Below are 23053 nucleotides of genomic sequence, written 5' to 3'. Positions count from 1 at the left end.
ACCTCCGTCTCCCAGGCTCAAGTGATTCTCCCACCTCATCCTGAGACTACCGGTGCACTCCACCATGCCAGCTAGTTTTGTATTTTTGGTAGAGATGGGGTTTCGTCATGCTGCCCGGTCTTGAACTCCTGGGCTCAAAGCTACCTACCTGCCTTGGCCTCCCGAAGCGCTGGGATTACAGGCGTAAGCCACCACACCTGGCCTCATAGACTTTTTATCTGTGTGTTTAATAATAAAATTCTCTAACAGAAAGTGCTTACATTGGCTTGATACTGTTCCAGAATCACATGACCTGGAAACTCTGGTTCTGGAACAGTTGCAAATCGCCGAATAACAACTAACAGCATTTCAAGGCCAGAAAGACGGAGCTGGTCACTGTGATCTGTGGCAGCCATAAAAGCCATGCGAATTAAGTCAGCAAGATGCAGTACCAAAAAGTCATCTATAAGATTAAAAAACATATTGGGAGAAAAAAAGATTAGAAAATATCAAAAAAATGTGCTGGAACTAAGACTTACAATAAGTGATAATTTTTCCTCCATTAATTTTATAACCTAGACTTTAAGTACCTCTGACTTGATACACTGTTTTTACTGTTTGTTAGAGACTTTAAAGCTGGATTTCATGTACACTGCAAATACACACAAGAAGACTGTCCCAAAGCTAGTAAGTATATACAGCTACTCAGGGCAGAATTAGCATTTTTTAGGGGTCCTAACAGTATCTTCAATAAAATTTTGTTCAGATTTTATGATAAAAGTACATTAGTTGGTACGGAGGAGACTTTGGGCTTTGACTAATTAAGCAGAAATTTATTTTCTTTATGTCAGGTTGAAGCTAAAACGTAATGTTCCTTTAAAAAAAATTTTATGTGGCTCTTTCTATGAACTACAGTATCTTATTTTTACATATATTGCCAAACATACAAACGATGGGAGTATAAAAAACATTTCTAGCTGTAGAAATGATAAATGGGAATTCCTTTCATTCCTACAACACATTGTTTGGTATAATATATCTCCTGTGGAGAGATATAAGAAAATCATTTAACAGAAGAATCATATCTTAGTAAATGCCAGCTACAACTTTAACTGAGAGCACAGGAATCAGTAAGTATCTACAGTATGTAAATTTTGTAACTGTAAGTATCTAGCACAGTGCTCATCACGAGAGACTCAATAAATGCATACTTAAAAAATAATTAAACCAGAGATACCTAATTCATACTCAGACTGGCAACAGCAACATTTTGCTTTGTAATTCTTTTGTCTGGTAAAGAATACTTCTAAGGAATTTAGAAATATGCACTGTGGACAGGTGTGGTGGCTAATGCCTGTAATCCCAGCACTTTGGGAGGCTGAGGTGGGAGAGTCACTTAAGCCCAGAAGTTTGAGACCAGCCTGGGCAACATAATAAGATCTCACTTCCACAGAAAAATTAAAAAATTAGATGGGGATGGTGGTATATGCCTGTTGTCCCAGCTATTTGGGAGGCTGGGGTGGGAGGATTGCTTGAGCCTGGAAGGTTGAGGTTACAGTGAGCTGTGATCATGCCACTGCACTCAAGCCTGGGTGACAGAGCGAGATGCTGTTTAAAAAAAAAAAAAAAGACAAATATGTATTGTGTCTTTGAACATATGAGCTTAAGTGAATTTAAAAAATCAGACAGCAAACCATAAAGGCAAACATAAATAGGTAAAAATAATACAGTTAAACAGTAAGAGGTGGTCAAAATGGTCTTACAATCAGGTTTACTTAACACTGAGAAAGGCTCACTTGTTTTCTTAGTTAATATCTATGATACTAAAATAATCTATAAGCAAAAACTGGCCCAAGTTACAAACCAGGAAATAATTTTTGAGAACTAGTAAATATTCATACTATTTCCCAAGAACCAATTATTTTCTATAAACTTAATGCATTGCACATGCTCATTAAAGTGAATGCCAATATAAGAAGCTTAATTAACCATTAAAAACGTATTTAACCATGAAGTGATGTGATCACAGCTCACTGCAAGCTCAAACTCCTGGGCTCAAGTGTTACTCCTGCTTCAGCCTCCCCAGTAGCTGGAACTATAGGTGCATGCCACCATGCCCTGCTAATTAATAAAAAAATTTTTAATAGAGACAACGTTTCATTGTTGCCCAGGCTGGTTTCAAACTCCTGGGCTCAAGTGATCCTCCTGCCTCAGCCTCCCAAAGTGTTGGGATTACAGGTATGAGCCACTGTGTCTGGCTAGTTTCATTTTTAAAAAATATTTTAATATTTTAAATATTAAAACCATAAGCAGATAGCTTTTTTACACATATCATTTGGTGTTTTCATCACTATGTCACTTACTTCTTGAATCTCTTTTTTTCATTTCTTGTGCTAAAGCAATGTCAAAATGTGCACTGTTAGCATTCTCACATTGGTTAATTATCCTACAGACACATTCAGCAGCAAAGACTCTAGTAGCCCATCGGGGATTGGTAAAAGGATGGGATTTTTCATCATGTCTGGTGGTCAGGACTGAGGCATCATCCCCTTTATCTCCTTCTTCTTCTTGCATTGTATCCACACAAGTTACAGCTGTAAAATCTTTTATTAAAGGAGAACATATGTAATTATAATCAATTGAAAAATATATATATATCAAAAGGAACAACAAAATGACTTCAAATTCAGACTAGAATTGCTCAACTATCAATTGCTACTGATCAATCATCTTTTTAATAACATCAAATAATTAGGTCTAATAACTACAGACAACTAAACAGTTGTCTAAAGGAGATGCTGTAAGAACTGTTCCAGGTCAAAATGACAAAGCTGTTAAATTATACTCAAAGTAAAAAACAAACACAATAAAAAATATTTTAAAAAAACAAACAAACACAATAGTAGATACTGAAATAATTATCAATCCCCTGCAAGTAGATGGATGTACTTAAGGAGACTCAAAATTCTCTAGTAGGGAGTGTGGGTGGGATACATTGGGAAGGCTGTTTTAACACTGGAGCCTTGCATGGATTTCAGGAGGTTCCTGAATCTACTGAAATTGTCTGAAAATATTTTTCTTGGGATAGACTCATTGCTATCATTACAGTATCAAAGGTGTACTGATAGCTGGTCACTGAGTAGTGAATTATCTCCTCTACTTATTAACTGTTAAATTTACAAACTGTTTAACAACTGAAAATGGAACTAATGCTATGAAACAAACCAAACTGCTTTTCTTATATTATCCCATATGTCAATATTTTTTTGCACATTAGAATACCAAAGATGTCACAAATAAAGTTATGGTCAAGTTAACAGAGCCTGGAAGGTGTTTTCCTGAGAAAGTATGGAGCCAAACCACAGAAGATGAAGAATTAACAGCAAGATAAAATTGAGCAAGCTCAGGGAGTATGAATGCAAAATTTAAAAAAGTGAGACACCAGAAAAATGTAATCAGTCTATCTACACACACATATATTTTCTTTCTTTTTTTTTTTTGAGACAAGATCTTGCTCTGTTACACAACCATGGCTCACTGCAGCCTCAAACACCTGGGCTCAGGTGACATTTTCTTTTAAAGAAGTCCTTGCAATTTCTTGAGTAGTGGGGAACAGCAGAGAAAATTAGAAAAATAAAATATGTATAGCATTAATAGTTGAAACAGCCAGTGTAAATCACTGGAAGAGGGACCAGTAAGAATCAAGATAGACAGAGCAGAGAATACAAAACATTCCAGGAATGTGGTGTTAACTTTTCTCCTATCACACAATTCAGACAGGAGAGCTACATTAAATTCTAAGGCTTGAGCAACTGAGTTGGGAGCACTGAAGTACGGTGGAAAGCTTGTGGATTTTAAAAGTTATGTAGGCGTAGGACTGAATCTGTCTATGTCTTCAAGCAGGTTACCTCTCCAGGCCTATTTTCTCTTCTATAAAATAGAATAAAATTGCCTATGCATAGAATGGGTTAAAAGCTTAAATCAGATAAATTATGTACAGTTCTTGGAAAATAACTGGTTTTTCTCTTTCTTCCTCTCATTTATTTTCTCTCTTACCCCAAGGATATAAATTTTAAAGATTTGAATATACTTTCTCATGAACAATTATCTTGTATTACTAAAGACATTAGGGTAATAACACTGTTTTCTAATACTACTTGAAATTAACATTATTGTATGTAGTGAAACTGGCTTGCTCAAAATGTCATAATTTTGTATAACTTTCTCTTATGGTGACTAAGTAATTTCATATGGTGCGAGGGGTGGGGTGGGTATGTATGAATGTATGTATGTATGTAGAGACAGGGTTTCACTCTGTTGCCCAGGCTGGAGTGCAGTGGTGTGATCTTGGCTCACTGCAACCTCTGCCTCTCGGGCTCAGGCAATCCTCCCATCTTAGCCTCCTGAGCAGCTGGGACTACAGGTGTGAGCCACCAGGCCCAGCTCATTAAAAAAAAATTTTTTTTTGTAGAGGTGTTGTTTTGCCACGTTGCCCAGGCTGGTCTCAAACTCGTGGACTTGAGCAATCTGCCTGCCTCAGCCTCCCAAAGTGCTGGGATTACAGGGGTAAGCCACCACACCTGGTCTCAAATATTTATTGTACATATGAAAAGAATTGATGGGAACAATATACATCAAGTCACATCTTTTAGCGTATAAATAATAACTTTTTAATTTGTTTTATATAGGAAAGTCATCTAAGACAGCCAAAGGAAAAAAGAGCAGGCTTAAGTATTGGATTTATATTGTTCAAATTAAAGAGAATTCTAAAACACTGGAAATGTAATCTTCATTTGAAGAAAAGCAACAATCAGACAATCAGAATCCAGCTAGTTAGACAAGACTGATGAATTCTCAGTGGTAAACAATTTTATGTAAAGTTTTAAATTTCAATTTTATTATTTTAACTGATAATGTCCAATACTTACCAGCTGATGCAGCAAGTACATCTTTACAAAGCTTTAACCACAGGGAGAGTTTTTCCACTGCTGTAGATGTAAGCATATAATTTAAAGTCTCTTTGATATCATGGCATAATCTCTCATCTGTCTCTTTGTCTAGTAAGATCAATAATGCCCCCTCAAGGCCAACTTCTCTGATGTTAGCATCTGACAAGAAGAAAATCAATTATCTAAGTAATACAGAAAACAAAACTACCATATCAGAAGCTCACACATTTAGTAGTTATTCAAATAGTAGATAAAAATACATCTTAAAGAACTAGCCAAAATACTGTGCTTTAATCTACTGAGATCCATTATAGTTTGCACTTGAATTCTGGGATTATGATCCCATATAGCAGTATTTTATGTAATGTCACTGAAAAAAAGTATTAATGTTATTATTTTTTCTTAATCAGGTAAAAAGTTTTACCCATTTAGTGTCCAATACTTATGAAATTGTTTTTTCTTTGAGACAGAATTTCGCTCGTTGCCCAGGTTGGAGTGCAATGGCACGATCTCGGCTCACTGCAACCTCCGCCTCCCACGTTCAAGTGATTCTCCTGCCTCAGCCTCCCTAGTGGCTAGAATTACAGGCACCTGCCACCACGCCCAGCTAATTTTTTGTATTTTTAGTAGAGATGGGGTTTCACTATGTTGCCCAGGCTGGTCTCGAATTCCTGACCTCAGGCGATCCACCCGTCTCAGCCTCCCAAAGTGCTGGGATTACAGGTGTGAGCCACTGCACCCAGCTCAATACTTACAAATTTTATTCAGTGCTTAATTTTTTTTTTCTTTTGAGACAGAGTCTCACTCTGTCACCCAAGATGGAGTAAAGTGGTGCGATCTCGGCTCACTGCAACCTCTGCCTCCCGGGTTAAAGTGATTCTCCTGCCTCAGTCTCCTAAGTAGCTGGGATTACAGGTGCCTGCCACCACGTCTGGCTAATTTTTGTATTTTAGTAGAGACGGGGTTTCACCATGTTGGTCAGGCTGGTCTTGAACTCCTGACCTTAGGTGATCCACCCACCTTGACCTCCCAAAGTGCTGGGATTACAGGCGTTGAGCCACAGTGCCCAGCCTCCAGTGCTTCTTAGTATAATTCTTTTCTTTTCTTTTTTTTTTTTTTTGAGACGGAGTCTTGCTCTGTTGCCCAGGCTGGAGTGCAGTGGCATAATCTTGGCTCACTGCAACCTCCGCCTCCTGAGTTCAAGCAATTCTTCTGTCTCAGCCTCCTGAGTAGCTGGGACTAGAGGCGCCTGCCACCACGCCCTGCTAATTTTTGTATTTTTAGTAGAGACGGGTTTCACCAGTGGTCAGGCTGGTCCCGAACTCCTGACCATAGGTGTTCCACAAGCCTAGGCCTCCCAAAGTGCTAGGATTATAGGCATGAGCCACCACGCCTGGCCCAGTATAATTATTTTCTAGTTTTAATAAAACATAATTAAGTTTTCCTTACTCTGGTATAAAGCTTTAAAATATATTAACGTGAGAGTAAAGCTCAAAAAGAAAACAATCACTATATGGAGAACACTGTTTAATTACTACAATTAAGCTATTGTGGACTACTGAATAAACATATATCACTATACAATATTCTCACTACAAAGTAATACCTCAAAGGGGAAATACTAGCCTTGATCTAGCATCTACTATTACCTTTAATTCTGAAAATGCCAAAAGGACAAATACATTTTCTCTTGAAGAGTTAACTCATCTAGCATTTATGAAAGTATGCAGATTTGAAAGGTTATATTATTAGTAGACTATTCTACTTATTTATTTATTTTTTTGGAGACAGAGTCTCACTCTGTCGCCCAGGTTGGAGTACAGTGGCACAATCTCACTGCAATCTCTGCCTCCTGAGTTCAAGCAATTCTCCTGCTTCAGCCTCTCAGCTGGGATTACAGGCATGTGCTACCATGCCCAGCTAATTTTTTTTTGTATTACCTTGTAGAGACGAGGTTTCACCATGTTGGCCAGGCTAGTCTCGAACTCCTGACCTCAGATCCACCCGCCTCAGCCTCCCAAAGTGTTGGGATTGTAGGAGTGAGCCACTGTGCCTGGCCTTTGTGGGTGTTTTGTTTTGTTGGTATTAGACTATTTTAAAAGAGAAATTATCTTTTAAATATTAGAAGGAGGTGATAGAAATGTTTCAGATTAGGGATCTAACAAGATATAATAGCTAAGGTAATGTGAGTCATGACTGGATCTTAGATTTAGGTGGCGGTGAGGAGGGGAGGAATCATAAAGCACATTTTTTGGATGACTAGGGAAATGTGTGTGAGGGCTGCAAATCAATATTGATTTTCTTAGGTGTGTGATCATGTATGGGTATGTCCTTCACATTAGTCCATTTTCACACTGCTATAAAGACATACCCAAGACTGGGTAATTTATTTAAAAAAGAGGTTTCAGGCCAGGCACAGTGGCTCACACCCATAATCCCAGCACTTTGGGAGGCTGAGGCAGGTGGATCACCTGAGGTCAGGAGTTTGAGACCAGCCTGGCCAACATGGTAAAACCCCATCTCACTAAAAATACAAAAAATTAGCCGGGCATGGTGACAGGTGCCTGTAATCCTAGCTACCTGGGCAGCTGAGGCAGGAGAATCGCTTGAACCCAGGAGGCGGAGCCTGCAGTAGGCCAAGATTGCACCATTGCACTCCAGCCTGGGAGATGGAGTGAGACTCCGTCTTGAAAGAAAAGGGGGGGAAAAAAAAGACGTTTCATTGACTCACAATTTCACATGATTGGGGAGGCCTCAGGAAATATACAATCATGGTGGAAGGGGAAGAGGCATGTCTTACATGGCAGCAAGCAAAAAAAGAGAATGTGAAGGAGGCAAAGGGGGAAGAGCCCCTTATAAAACCATCAGATCTTGTGAGAACTCACTATCACGAGAACAGCATGGGGGAAACCGTCCCCATGATCCAATTACCTCCCACCAGGTACCTCCTTCAACAACTGGGGATTATAATTGAAAATGAGACTTGGGTGGGGACACAAAGCCAAGCCATATCATTCCATCCCTAGCCCCTCCCAAGTCTTATGTCCACATTTCAAAACCAATCATGCCTTCCCAACAGTCTCCCAAAGTCTTAATTCATTTCAGCATTAACTCAAAAGTCCATAGTCCAAAGTCTCATCTGAGACAAGGCAAGTCACTTTGGCCTATGAGCCTGTAAAATCAAAACCAAGTTAGTTACTTCCTAGATACAATGGGGGTACAGGCACTGGGTAAATGCTCGTCCCAAATGGGAGAAATTGGGCTGCAGTCCCCATGCAAGTCCAAAATCCAGTGGGGCAGTTATAAAGCGGCCGGGCACAGTGGCTCACGCTTGTAATCCCAGCACTTTGGGAGGCCGAGGCGGGCAGATCACGAGGTCAGGAGATCAAGACCACAGTGAAATCCTGTCTCTACTAAAAATGCGAAAAATTAGCCGGGCGTGGTGGCGGGTGCCTGTAGTCCCAGCTACTCGGAGAGGCTGAGGCAGGAGAATGGCGTGAACCTGGGAGGCGGAGCTTGCAGTGAGCCGAGATTGCGCCACTGCACTCCAGCCTGGGTGACAGAGTGAGACTCCGTCTCAAAAAAAAAAAAATCTGAAAGCTCCAAAATGATCTCCTTTGACTCCATGTCTCACATCCAGGGAACACTGATGCAAGAGTGGGCTCCTACGGCCTTGGGCAGCTCCACCCCTGTGGCTTTGCAGGGTATAGCTCCCTGCCCCAGCTACTTTCACAGCTGGTGTTGAGTGTATGTGGCTTTTTCAGGCGCACAGTGTAAGCTGTCGGTGGATCTACCACTTTAGGGTCTAGAGACCTTCTTCTTTTCATATTTTTTTGAGATGGAGTCTTACTCTGTCATCCAGGCTAGAGTGCAATGGCATGGTCTCGGCTCACTGCAACCTCCGCCTCCCAGGTTCATATGATTCTCCTGCCTCAGCCTCCTGAGTAGCTGGGATTACAGGCACGCACCACCATGCCTGGCTAATTTTTCTATTTTTAGTAGAGATGGGGTTTCACCATGTTGCCCAAGCTGGTCTTGAACTCCTGACCTCATGATCCACCAGCCTCAGCCTCCCAAAGTGCTGGGATTACGGGCATGAGCCATCATGCCCGGCCTTGATAGTGGTCCTCTTCTTACAGCTCCACTAGGCAGTGCCCCAGTGGGGACTCTGTGTGGGGGCTCTGACCCTTCATTTTCCCTTTACATTGCCCTAGCAGAGGTTCTCCATGAGGGCTTCACCCCTGCAGCAGACTTCTGCCTGGACATCTGGGCATTTCTATGCATCCTCAGAAATCTAGGTGGAAGTTCCCAAACCTCAGTTCTTGAATTCTGTGCACCAGCAGGCCCAACACCATGTAGAAGCTGCCAAGGCTTGGGGTTTGCACCCTCTGAAGCAATGGCCTGAGCTGTACCTTGGTTCCTTTTAGCCATGGCTGGAACAGCTGGAACACAAGGCAACAACTCCCAAGGCTGCACAGAGCAGGGGGACCCTGGGTCTGACCCATAAAACCATTTTTCCCTCCGAGGCCTCTGGGAGGGGCTGTTGCTGAGGTCTTTGACATGACCTGGAGACATTTTCTTCATTGTCTTGGCGATTAAGATTAACATTCGAGGAAGGTACGGGTAGCTCACGCCTGTTATCCCAGCACTTTGGGAGGCTGAGGTGGGCAGATCACGAGGTCAGGAGATCAAGACCATCCTGGCTAACAAGGTGAAACCCTGTCTCTACTAAAAAATACAAAAACTTAACTGGGTGTGGTGGCGGGCACCTGTAGTCCCAGCTACTCGGGAGGCTGAGGCAGGAGAATAGCATGAACCCAGGAGGCAGAGCTTCCAGTGAGCCGAGATTGTGCCACTGCACTCCAGCCTGGGCGACAGAGTGAGACTCTGTCTCAAAAAAAAAGATTAACATTCGACTCCTTGTTACTTATGAAAATTTCTGCAGCACGCTTGAATTTCTCCCCAGAAAATGGGGTTTTCTTTTCTATCACATCCTCAGGCTGCAAATTTTCCAAACTTTTATATGCTCTGCTTCCCTCACCATTTTTTTTTTTTGAGACAAAGTCTCACTTTGTCGCCCAGGCTGGAGTGCAGTGGTGCAATCTCAACTCACTGCAGCCTCCGCCTCCTGGGTTCAAACAATTCTCCTGCCTCAGCCTCCCCAGTAGCTGGGATTACAGGTGCCACCACCACACATGGCTAAGTTTTGTATTTTTAGTAGAGATGGGTTTTCATCATTTGGCCAGGCTGGTCTCAAACTCCTGACCTCAGGTGATCCACCCACGTCAGCCCCTCAAAGTGCTGGGATTACAGGCATGAGCCACTGCACCCGGCCTCTGATTCCCTTTTAAACATAAATTCTAATTTCAGATAATCTCTCTCAAGTTCAAAGTTCCACAGATCTCTAGGGCAGGAGCAAAACGCTGCCAGTCCCTTTGCTTAAGCATAATAAGAGTGACCTTTACTACAATTCCTAGGAAGTTCCTCAACTCAATCTAAGACCATCTCACCTTGGGCTTCATTGTCCACATCATTATCAGCATTTTGGTCAAAGTCATTCAACAAGTCTCTAGGAAGTTCCAGACTTTGCCACATCTTCCTGTCTTCTTCTGAGCCCTCCAAACCATTCCAACCTCTGCCTATTACCCAATGCTAAAGTTGCTTCCAAATTTTTGGGTATCTTTATAGCAGTGCCCCACTCCTGTTACCAATTTACTGTATTAGTCTGTTTTCACACTGCTATAAAGACATACCCGGGACTGGGTAATTTATAAAGAAAAGAGGTTTAATTGACTCACAATTCTGCGTTGTTAGGGAGGCCTCAGGAAACTTACAATCATGGTGGAAGGGGAAGAGGCACGTTTTACATGGCAGCAGGTGAGAGTGTGTGTGAAGGAAGTGAAGGGGCAAGAGCCCCTTATGAAACCATCAGATCTCATGAGAATGCACTCATTATCATGAGACCACCATGTGGGAAACTGCTCCCATGATCCAATCACCCCCCACTAGGTCCCTCCCTCAACACCTCAAAGTGCTGGGATTACAGGCATGAGCCATCGCACCCGGCCTCTGATTCCCTTTTAAACATAAATTCCAATTTCAGATAATCTCTCTCAAGTTCAAAGTTCCAAAGATCTCTAGGGCAGGAGCAAAACACTGCCAGTCTCTTTGCTGAAGCATAGCAAGAGTGACCTTTACTACAATTCCTAGGAAGTTCCTCAACTCAATCTAAGACCATCTCACCTTGGGCTTCATTGTCCACATCATTATCAGCATTTTGGGGATTGTAATTCAAGATGAGATTTGGATTGGGACACAAAGCCAAACCATATCCTTCTTCTTGGGAAATGCAAACTTAAGTATTTAGGGTGAACTGTCATGATGTCTGGGGCCTGCTTTAAGATGATTTGGCAAAAGGTTTATGTGTGTATATGGAGAGAGATGTCTATAAAATGAGTGTCATAAAGACATTAAGTACATGAATCAACATGTTCACTGCATAATTCTTTAGGGTTCAAAAAATCATAATATCTGTTATGATGATCTGTGATCAGTGATCTTTGATGTTACTATTTTAATTGTTTTGGAGTGCCACAAACTATGCCCACGTAAAACAGCAAACTTATTCAATAAATGCTGAGTGTGTTCTGACTGCTCCATGCCATTTCTCTTTCTCTCCTGGCCACTCCCCATCTCTTTTATTCTAATCAGTCCTCTCTATTTTCTGAGACACAACAGTATCAAAATTAGGCCAATGACACCGCAATGACACTGCAGTGTTCGTGTGAAAGGAAGAGTCACACGTCCCTCACTTTAAACCAAGAGCTGGAAATGATTTAAGCTTAGTGAGAAAGGCATGTCAAAAGCCAAGACAGACCAAAAGTTAAGTGTCTTTTAGGCCAGTTATCTAAGCTGTGAATGCAAAAGAAAAGTTCTTGAAGGAAATTTAAAAAGCTACTCCAGTGAACATACAAATGATAAGGAAGATAAACAACCTTATTAACCAACACAGAGAAAGTTTTAGTGATCTGGATAGAAGTTCAAATCAGGCTCACGCCTGTAATCCCAGCACTTTGGGAGACCGAGGTGGGCGGATCACCTAAGGTCAGCAGTTCAAGACCAGCCTAGCCAACATGATGAAACCCTGTCTCTGCTAAAAATACAAAAATTAGCCAGGCATGGTGGTGGGCGCCTGTAATCTCACCTACTCGGGAGGCTGAGGCAGAAGAATTGCTTGAACCCGGGAGACGGAGGTTGCAGTGAGCCAAGATCATGCCACTGCACACCAGCCTGAGCCACACAGCAAGACTCCATCTCAAAAAAGAAAAAAAAAAAAGTTCAAATCAGCCACAACATTGAGCCTGATGCAGAGCAAGACCCTAACTCTCTTCAATTCTTTGAAGGCTGGGAGAGGTGAGGAAGCTACAGAAGAAAAGGTAGAAACTAGCAGAGGTTGGTTCATGGGGTTAAGGAAATAAGCTGTCTCCATAACATAAAAATGCAAGATAAAGCAGCAAATCCTGATGTAGAAGCTTCATCAAGTTAGCCAGAAGACCTAGCTAAGGTCAAAACAACAGTTTTTCTTTTTCTTTCCTTTTTTTTGAGACTGAGTCTTGCTCTATCACCCAGGCTGGAGTACAGTGGTGTGATCTTGGCTCACTGCAACCTCTGCCTCCCAGGTTCAAGCTATTCTCATGCCTCAGTCTCCTGAGTAGCTGGGATTACAGGCACCCACTACCATCACATCCAGCTAATTTTTGTATTTTTAATAGAGACGGAGTTTCACCATGTTGGCCAGGCTGGTCTTGAACTCCTGACCTCAAGTGATCCACCCACCTTGGCCTTCCAAAGTGTTGGGATAACAGGCGAGAGCCCAGCCTAAAACAACAGATTTCAAAGTCTATGAAATAGCCTTCTATTGGAAGATGCCATCTGGGACTTTCATAGCTAGAGAGGAGAAGCCAATTCCTACATTCAAAGGATAGGCTGACTCTCTTGTGATGGGCTAATGCAGCTGGTGACTTTAATGCCAGTGCTCACTGACCATTCCAAATATTCCATGGTTCTTAAGGATTATGCTTAATTGGCCAGGCATGGTGGCTCACACCTGTAATCCCAGCACTTTGGGAGGCTGAGGCAGGTGGATCACTTGAGCCCAGGAGTTCAAGACCAGCCTGGGCAACAAGGTGAGACCCCATCTCTACAAAAAACACACACAAAAAAATTTAGCTGGGTGTGGTGACATTCATCTGTGGTCCAGCTACCAAGGAGGCTGAGGTGGAAAGACCACATGAGCCTGGAAAGTAGAGGCTGCAGTGAGCCCAGGTTGTGCCACTGCACTCCAGCCAGGGCGACAGAGAGAGACCCTGTCTCAAAACAAAACAAAACAAAACAAAAAATTTATGTCAAATCTGCCTGGATGATAGCATATCTGTTTACAACAGGGTTTACTGAACATTTTAAGTCCACTGTTAAGACTTACTGCTCAGAAAAAAAAAAAAAAGATTATTTTCAAAATATTACTGCTCACTGACAATTCGCCTAGTTACCCAAGAGCTCTCGTGGAGGCGTACAAGGAGATAAACGTTGTTTTCATGCCTGGTAATACAATATCCATTCTGCAGATTAAGGAGTCATTTTGACTTTCAAGTTGTCTTATTTAAGAAATGCATTTTGTAAGGCTACAGCTGCCACAGACGGATGGATCCAGGCAAAGTAACTGAAAACCTTCTGGAAAGGATTATCATTCTAGATGGTTTCTGGAGATGGAATCTACTCCTGGTGAAGATGCTGTGAACACTGTTGAAATTACAACAAAGGATTCAGAATATTACGTGAATTAGTTGATAAAGTGGTAGCAGGTTTGAGAGAATTGATTCTAGTTTTCAAAGTTCTACTCAGTAAAATGCTATCAAAAAGCATTGCATGTTACAGAGTAATCTTTCATGAAAGGAAGTCAATGGATATGGCAAACTTCATTGCTGTCCTATTTTAAGAAATGGCCGGCCGGGTGTGGTGGCTCATGCCTTTAGTCCCAGCACTTTGGGAGGCTGAGGCGAGTGGATCACGAGGTCAGGAGATTGAGACAATCCTGGCTAACATGGTGAAATCCTGTCTCTACCAAAAATATAAAAAATTAGCCAGGTGTGGTGGTGGGCACCTGTAGTCCCAGCTACTTGGGAGGCTGAGGCAAGAGAATGGTGGAAATCCGGGAGGCGGAGCTTGCAGTGAGCCAAGATCGTGCCACTGCACTTCAGCCTGGGTGACAGAGCAAGACTCCATCTCAAAAAAAAGAAAAAGAAATCGCCACAGCCACCCCCCCAAACCTTTAGCAACCACCACCCTGATTAAGCAGCCATCAACACTGAGCAAGACCCTCTACCGGCAAAAAGATTATGACTCACTGAAGTCTCAGATGATGGTTAGCATCTTTTAGCAATAAAGAATTTTTAATTTAAGGTATGTACATTGCTTTTTTAGCAATAATGCTATTTCACACTTAGAGACTACAGTATAGTACAAACATAACTGATATGCACTGGAAAACAAAAAAATTCCTGACTTGCTTTTGCATGGTCTGGAACCAAACCCACAATACTAGGTATTGTGTATAGGTATGCCTGTATAGCAGCCCAGCCATGCTGATTAATTCAAGTTGAAGCAAATGTTTTTATTTTTGTTTTTGTTAGAGACAAGGTCTCACTATATTGCTCAGGCTGGCCTTGAATTCCTGGGCTAAAGTGATCTTCTCACCTCAGCCTCTAAGGAAGCTGAGACTACAAGTACATGCCGCCACAACTGGCCCAGCTCCCTAAATATTTTAATGTCCTAAGAATAAAACTGTTACTTAAAGAGCATAGATTACTGATAGTAAAATATATTATGGATCTAAAAGCTTAAGATACTGAAAAGCTCCGTGAAGTCTATAACTTTCTAAAAGTATGATGGTACTTTGGAAACTATATACATAAATTATTATTATTATTTTTTGAGACAGATTCTCACTCTGGTGCCCAGGCTGGAGTGCAGTGGTGCAATTTCGGCCCACCACAACCTCCCCCTCCCGGGTTCAACCGATTCTTGTGCCTCAGCCCCTCAAGTAGCTGAGACTACAGGCGCATGCCACCACAGAGCTAATTTTTTATATTTTTAGTAGAGATGGGGTTTTGCCATGTTTGCTGGGCTGGTCTGGAACTCCTGACCTCAGGTGATCTGCCCACCTCGGCCTCCTGAAGTACTGGGATTACAAACGTGAGCCACTGTGACCAGCCAGAGTGCAAGATAATTACTTTTTTTTTTGGAGTCAGTGTTTTGATCTGTAACCCAGGCTGCAGTGTGGTGGCATAATAACTCACAGTAACCTCAAACTCCTGGGCTCAAGCAATTCTCTTCTCTCGGCCTCCTGATTAATTAGTAGCTGGGACTACAGATGTGTACCATGACACCTGGCTAATTTTAAAATCTTCTGTAGAGATGGGGTCATGCCATGTTGTGCAGGGTGTTATTTTTATACATACATATATATATATATATATATAATTTTTAAAAATAGAGATGAAGTCTCACTATGTTGACCAGGCTGGTCTTGAACTCCTGGCCTCAAGCCATCCTCCTATCTTGGCCTCCCAAAGTGCTGAGATGACAAGCATGAGCCAGTGTGTCTGGCCCCTAGGGCTGTTTTTGAACTCCTGACCTAAAACAGTCCTCTCGCCTTAGCCTCACAAAGTGCTTAAGATTACAGGTGTGAGCCACCACACCTGGCCTATTATTACTATTTTTGTAGGCTAATAGTTTCTTTGAATTCATATGCAAATTCAGGCTATTCATATCATAGTTTTAAAATGAAGTGATATACGCTTAAATCTTACTGGCTAAGAAATCCTTTAATTCAGCTCTAAAATGTAAAAGAAGGGGCATTAAAAACTCTAACTTGTAGCAGACATATCTATAATAAATTTTATGACAGTGAGATTCTGTGGCAAACAGAGGCATGTGTGATAAATTATTTAAGGGCTAATCCCATTTCATTTGACTGCTGTGAAAAAACTTGCTCTAGATCAGTGGCTCTCAAACTTTAGTACAGTCATGCATGGCGTAATAGGATTATGTTCTGAAGAATGTGTTGTTAGGCAATTTCATTGTCCTGTGAACATCATAGAGTGTACTTACCTAAACCTAGATGGTACAGACTACACACACAGGCTATATGGCATAGCCTATTACTCATAGGCTACAAACCCATAGAACAAGTTACTGTACTGGATACTATAGGCAATTATAGCACAATGGTAAACATTTGTGTATCAAAACATAGAAAAAATACAGTGAAGATATGGTATTATAATCTTATGGGACCACTGTTGTATGTGCAGTCTGTTGTTGACCAAAATGCCATTAGGTGGCACACAGCTATACTAACATAGGGACTGTAAAAATATAGATTTAAAAATACAGATTGCCAGGTAATACTCCTAGATTTCTGGTTCAGTAGGTCTGGGATGGGTCTCAATAATCTGCATTTCTAACAAGTTCCCAGGTAAGGTATACACTGCTGATTTGAAAACCAGTTTGAGAACCACCGCTCTAAACCAGTAACATCACTGGTTGGAATAACTGTTAGCAATTCTTTCTTGTAGCAGGTTTAAGATGTATTGACTTTTAAACTGCTTCAAAACGCATGTATATATGGAAAATTTAAAATAAAAATAATCATTTGAGCTGGACATAATCTTGATCAAGAGAATTACCTGGAGTCAACTCTTCCCTGCTATCCTTAGCAAACGTAACAGCATGTTCTGAAACTTCAGCTGCTTCTCTTTGTACAAGCTGACGTAAGCAAGCCAGTACTGCTCTTCTCAGTAACAAGTAGGGGCTACAAAGATTCACCTGAAAAATACCATTTGAGGAATGACAGAGCTAAAATTCTTGTTGGCACTCAATGAGTCTAATAGATATTCACTGGACCCCTTCCTGATTCTGTCCAGCCCATCAGCGGGCTGGACACAATTTATAAATACATAGGAACTTCTTGAAACCATTCTAGAATATATTTCTGATTATATAACTTAGAAACAGCTTAATAGGTAATATGTGTACTAGATTATGCACTACTCATAAATCTAAGCAAAAGTCTTTTGGCAGTGTCAGAAGGCAGAATTTATATGAATAAACAGAGTTTTAAGAGAAAAAAAGAACTGCAACGGAAAGGATTTAGTTGCAGTTTATACATTTGTGTTCATGCAACTATATTATAATGTTTTATCATTCTCTAAGCAGAAATTTATACACATCCATATAGGCAATACAGCATATTGGTTAAAATGGAGGCTCCAGAGTCAAAATGCCTCAGTTTGAGTCCTAGATCCATCACTTACTAGCTGTGTGACTGTGGGCAAATTATTTAACTCCTCTAGAGTGCCTTAGTTTCCTCATTTGTAACACTACTGCATCTCTCAGGGCTATTGTGACATTAACACAAAGTAACATGCAAAGTGCTTACCACAGTACCTGTCAAATTATAGTAAATGCTCAATAAATGTTAGTTATTATTAGTGTAGTCTCTTAATAATATTTTAATCCGACAACATATAAAGTAAATGCATTTTCAGATAAAGGCAGAAAACATTCACCAAAAATGCTCTCTAGAGACAAGCATTACAGAACACCAAATTTTATATATATTCATACATATTTATGTATTGATAGAATACATATATGTACACATCTTACAGATGCAATGTAAATCTCAATAGGTTGTATCTACCCATGGCAAATGATAAGACTGGTAATATACTTCAGTTACAAGTCAAAGGTTAATGGATAAAAATTCTTAGTGATTTCATATATGATATAAAGTTGAGATTTTTAATTTTGTACTATGAAAGTAAAGATCAGTTTGGTATGGTCTACAAAATAAATATGTATATTATGGTAGTGATCTTCAAAGCAAAATTTGAGAAATAATGGCATAATTTTATGGCGATCTTTAGATTTGGCATATGCGGGAAAAACAGGACTGAAGTAGGTGAAGTTTTGTAAAGAGCAGAGGCTAAATTTTGAGAGGAAATAAAAGGTAGGTAGTAGGAGCTATTAAGAATATATAAGAAGAGTGTCAGGCATGGTGGCTGACGTCTGTAACGCTAGCACTTTGGGAGGCCAAGGTAGGCAGATCACTTGAGGTCAGGAGTTCAAAACCAGCCTGGCCAACATGGTGAAATCCTGTCTCTGCTAAAAAATACAAAAAAATTAGCCGGGCATGGTAGCAGGTGCCTGTAATCCCCGCTACTCGGGAGGCTGAGGCAGGAGAATTGCTTGAACCTGGGAGGTGGAGGTCGCAGTGAACTGAGATCACGCCTCTGCACTCCAGCCTGGGCGACAGAGACTCTGTCTCAGGAAAAAAAAACAAAAACAAAAACATATATATATATATATATATATATATATGAAGAGGGCTGGGCATGATGGCTCACACCCAGGGAGGCCGAGACAGGTGGATCACTTGAGGTCAGGAGTTTGAGACCAGCCTGGCCAACATGGTCAAGCCCTGTCTCTACTAGTAATACAAAAATTAGCCGGGCGTGGTGGCGCACACCTGTAGTCCCAGCTACTGGGGAGGCTGAGGCAGGAGAATTGCTTGAACCCGGGAGGCAGAAGTTGCAGTGAGCTGAGATTGCACCACTGCACTCCAGCCCGGGTGACAGAGTGAAACTGTCTCAAAAAAAAAAAAAAAAAAAAAAAGAATATACAAGAAGAAACACATGCAAAGAGAGCCAAATTCTACATTTTATCAGAAGCCAAGAAACAGTAAAAATTTGTGCATATATCATCATTGAGCAGTTTTTTTTTTTTTTTTTTTTTTTTGAGACAGGGTATCTCGCTCTGTTACCCAGGATAGAGTGCTGGAACAGCTTTATAAGTATGTTCTGTTATACCTTCAAGCTGTATTATGAAGCCAAAAGTGGATAGAGAGGAATGCCATTCATAGAAAAGTCTCAAGGTGTAATGTAATCCCATGTTTAGAAACTATATTGTTAGCAGGTTAGGATAACAGAGAAGTTAAAATATAAAAAGATTATGTTTACTCGTCCCCAAGATTACTGTTGTATTTAACAACAATGACAAAAAAAGCACTTTACAAGACAATTTTAAAGAAAAGTTAATAAATCTACTAGTCATTTCAACTGGAGTTTTACAAGCATATAATACAAAGCAGGTGCAGCATTTATTCAGGCTAGTCAAACATCTTTTAGAAAAAGCATGCTTGGAAGTACCCTTTACTTGTTTGGTAGAAAAAAGACTGAAGGCTGTCACACAAGGTAAAACGGGAGGCTTAATGTCTCCATGTCATTCTCCAGCATTTATATTGGGAAGAGGAATACAGTGGCTTAAGGCAAACAAACAAAGCAGGCAAAATACAGAAATTAAATTAAACTGTAACTACAATTATTTTCTGAAATGAAAATAAAAATGAGACCAAATTTAGTGCAAGGAGTGAGTGCACCAGCTGGAGAAGGTTAGGAAGGATTTGCTTATATTGGTATCAAATAAACACCACGAAACATGCTACACATACTGGACTTAGCATTAATGGTTCGCTTAAAAAAAGAGATGCAGAGGAAAACAAACATCTACACCCAAAAAATGACACAAAGAAACAGCACCGCAAAACTAAAAAAAAGTTAGGAATCAAGGGTCAGGGACCTACCAACACAGAATTATCCAACAAGATCTCCTGCACAAAAACAAATGACACACCAGTCATGACAAAACCAAAAGATAAATATTAGGATGACTTTGACAACAGTCAGCTAAGCATTAAAATATAAATGTTGATAGTTATTATTTAAATTGGCTTAGCTTCAGCTTAAAAATTTGCCACAAATATTTTATTTTCCAACAAAATAAGTTGAGCCAAGTTCTTGAAAATAGTCAACTCAAGAACTTTAAGACGTAAATATATAATTTTAAAATGTACATGTGATTAATTTTAGGTTTTTCTTTGGAATCTCTGATTAAGCCTCAGTATCAGACCCAATCAAGTATACATAAGTGTTGAGAGGAGTGATCTGGATTGCATTCACATGAACAGGTGTCCAGCAAGAGGCAAAGTTAATGGTTTACCTCATCAGAAGTTAATTATAGTTTAACTCTTAGAAGCCAAGTTTTAAAACTAAGAGTATTCAGAATTGCTAGTGTAGCTAAGGCCAAGTTCAGAATGGATGTTAAAGAGCATGCAGTTAGAGGAAAATACTTCCCAGTAAGATTTTTGCCTAATGATGAAATGCAATTTCCTTACTTTGGTGAATACTCTAAAATATAATAAATTCAATCTAATAAATTCAGAATAAATTACTAACCAAAATATTGAGACACTAAATTAACACACTATAGTGATAATTTTTGACTATGATTATGTATTAAAAAAAATCATTTGACAGCTTGAATATTATGAGTTAACTTACGATTTGTAACTGTTACTTCAGATTTTCTCACTTGCTCTAATGTACCCAAAAGTCTGATAATATAATAATCTCTATTCTTTTTCATATGTAACTTTTTTTTTGATGCCTATTTTTTTTTCCTGCAGTAAATATGTACCCTTTTTTGATCTGGGAAAGGGAAAAAGTTAATAAGTTTGATCAGATTTTATTTATTTATATTTTTGAGACAGTGTCTTGCTCCATTGCCCAGGGTGGAGTGCAGTGGCGCAATCATGGCTCACCGTTGCCTCAACACCCTGGGTTCAGGTGATCCTCCCACCTCACCCTCCCAAGTAGTAGTGGGACTATAGGTGCACACAGCCATGTCCGGAAAATTTTCTTAAAATTTTTTGTAGAGACGAGGTCTCACTATATTCCCCAGGCTGGTTTCGAACTCCTGGACTCAAATATTCCTTCTACCTTGACCTCCCAAAGTGCTGGAACTACAGGTGTGAGCCATTGTGCCCAGCTGATCAGATTTTATTCATCATGAATTAATGGGTTATTCTTGTTCTTCATTTCTCAATAAACTTTAGTTAATAAAAAAAATCATGTATCAGGTAAAGGAGAAATTTTATAAGTAATTAATGGAAATCTTCTATAAGAAGAAGAAAAAATGGCAGTATCACTAAATTTAAATGGAGACTAAAAGATCAAATGCAAAGGAGCGAAAAATTTTTCAATAATTGGTTTTAAGAATGGCTCTTCAAATATAAAAGTAATATTCCTGGGGAAGAGTCCCTGAATGGTATAGGTAAAATCCTTTTCCTGTAAGTGCTGTTCTCCCTAATACATGATTGACCTAGATCTAAAAAAATACAGGAACAAAAGTTTCTATCAGAAAGTCAGTCACATTCTCTTTTTAAAGTTTTATTGGGCTAGGCATGGTGGCTCAAACCTGTAATCCCAGCACTTTGTGGGGCTGAGGCAGGAGGATGGCTTAAGACCAGAAGTTCAAGACCAGCCTGGGTAACATAGCAAGACACTGTCTCTACAAAAAAGAAAAAAAATTAGCTAGGTGTGGTGGTACATTCCTGTAGTCCTAGCTACTTCGGAGGCTGAGGGGGGAGGATCACTTGAGCCCAGCAGTTTGAGGCTACTGTGAGCTATGATTGTACCACTGCACTCCAGCCTGACAAAGTGAGACTGTGCCTCTAAAATAAATAAATAAATAAACAGTTTTATATGACTATCAGTATCAATAATTAATATAATAATATACTGTGTGTTGAAGACACATGTCAAGACAGCAAAGGCAACTACCATTATTGAGTACTAACTAAATGCCTGAGACATGTGCCTTTACAAGCAGCATTTTGTGTAATCCTCATGTTTTGCAGACAAGGTAGCTGAGGCTAGAAGAGATTACGGGACTTCCCTAAAGGCGCACAGCTAGGAGGTGGCAGAGTTGAGATAAGATCTATCCATAAAATCTACAAAGGTAGTATGGAATAATGAAATGAGGACTGAAGGAGGAGTTCAGAAACCTGCAATGTAGATTTAGCCACCACTTAGGTGAGCTAGATGTGTTACTTTATTTAACTTTTCGGTCTTCAGTTTATCTTTTTACTGAGAAGATTGGTTTTAATAATGCAAACACCATTCTACAAAAGTAGGGATAATCTATATGACAGATTTTTAAGATTCTGAGGTTCTTTCAACCTCTGAAATGCTGCATATTTTGCCTCAAGCTTGAAAATGAAAGGTCTATATAATGATTTTCAACAGTCACGTTACTTATGGGAGTGTGCTACGAACACTGCAGGAGTAGAAAAATTTGAAAACCAATGGTGCCAATTTATAATTCTAAATGCAACTCAATTTTTGAGGCAAGTCCAGATAGAAACTGGTCACATGGTAAATCTTTTTTTTTTTTTTTTCCCCTGAGACGGAGTTTCACTCTTGTTGCCCAGGCTGGAGTGCCAATGGCACGATCTTGGCTCACTGCAACCTCCATTTCCTGGGTTCAAGCGATTCTCCTGGCTCAGCCTCCCGAGTAGCTGGGATTACAGGAGGCCACCACCACGCCCAGCTAATTTTTGTATTTTTAGTAGAGACGGGGTTTCGCCATGTTGGCCAGGCTGGTTTTAAACTGACCTCAGGTGATGTGCCCACCTTGGCCTCCCAAAGTGTTGGGATTACAGGCGTGAGCCACTGCGTCTGGCCAGGGGAAGTCTTAAAACCAATGACAGTGAACCACTTCAAAGGAACTTCTGGTTGATGGCCTTTATCTTTCTACATTCAGTAGATACAATATTAGAAGACAGATATTGATGCATATGTTGCTGGAATATTAAGGAAAAGTGTTATTTCTCCATCTGGGATGCAAAGAACTTAGAATAGATGAAAAAGAAGAAAAAAAAGACAGGTGACCACATAGAGTTTTGCATGTCCTACAGCATTTATATAGTACGTGGGACATTATAAGCATCCAATATGTGTTTATTGACTTATGAATAAATATTCCAAATAATCAACATTATGATTATAATGGGAGAAAAATTAATATGAGAGACTTAGGAGCTGATTACATGAAAGCTGCCCCCTACTCCTGAAAAAGACTAGAACTGAGGGGAAATAGCTATGTATATAACATATAACTTTGTACATAGTCTAGAGTATAATTAAAATGTGTACTGGAATAAA

General features: G+C 40.2%; 1 protein-coding gene across 1 annotated transcript in view; it reads right to left on the bottom strand.

The window, feature by feature from the left end:
- HEATR5A (HEAT repeat containing 5A) overlaps positions 1-23053 on the bottom strand; it is a 130717-nt gene that overhangs the window by 29474 nt on the left and 78190 nt on the right. Inside the window, exons 22-25 of the mRNA XM_003260726.2 lie at positions 16676-16814; positions 4908-5087; positions 2343-2582; positions 261-442 (exon numbers count right to left, since the gene is read on the bottom strand). Of these exons, the coding sequence (XP_003260774.2) occupies positions 261-442; positions 2343-2582; positions 4908-5087; positions 16676-16814 (741 nt within the window). The remainder of the gene's footprint in view (positions 1-260; positions 443-2342; positions 2583-4907; positions 5088-16675; positions 16815-23053) is intronic.

This window comes from Nomascus leucogenys, chromosome 22a (assembly GCF_006542625.1).
Source record: "Nomascus leucogenys isolate Asia chromosome 22a, Asia_NLE_v1, whole genome shotgun sequence".
Classification (NCBI taxonomy): domain Eukaryota; kingdom Metazoa; phylum Chordata; class Mammalia; order Primates; family Hylobatidae; genus Nomascus; species Nomascus leucogenys.
The sequence above is the reverse complement of the archived record's forward strand: the minus strand, read 5'-3'. Positions and strand labels throughout refer to the sequence as shown.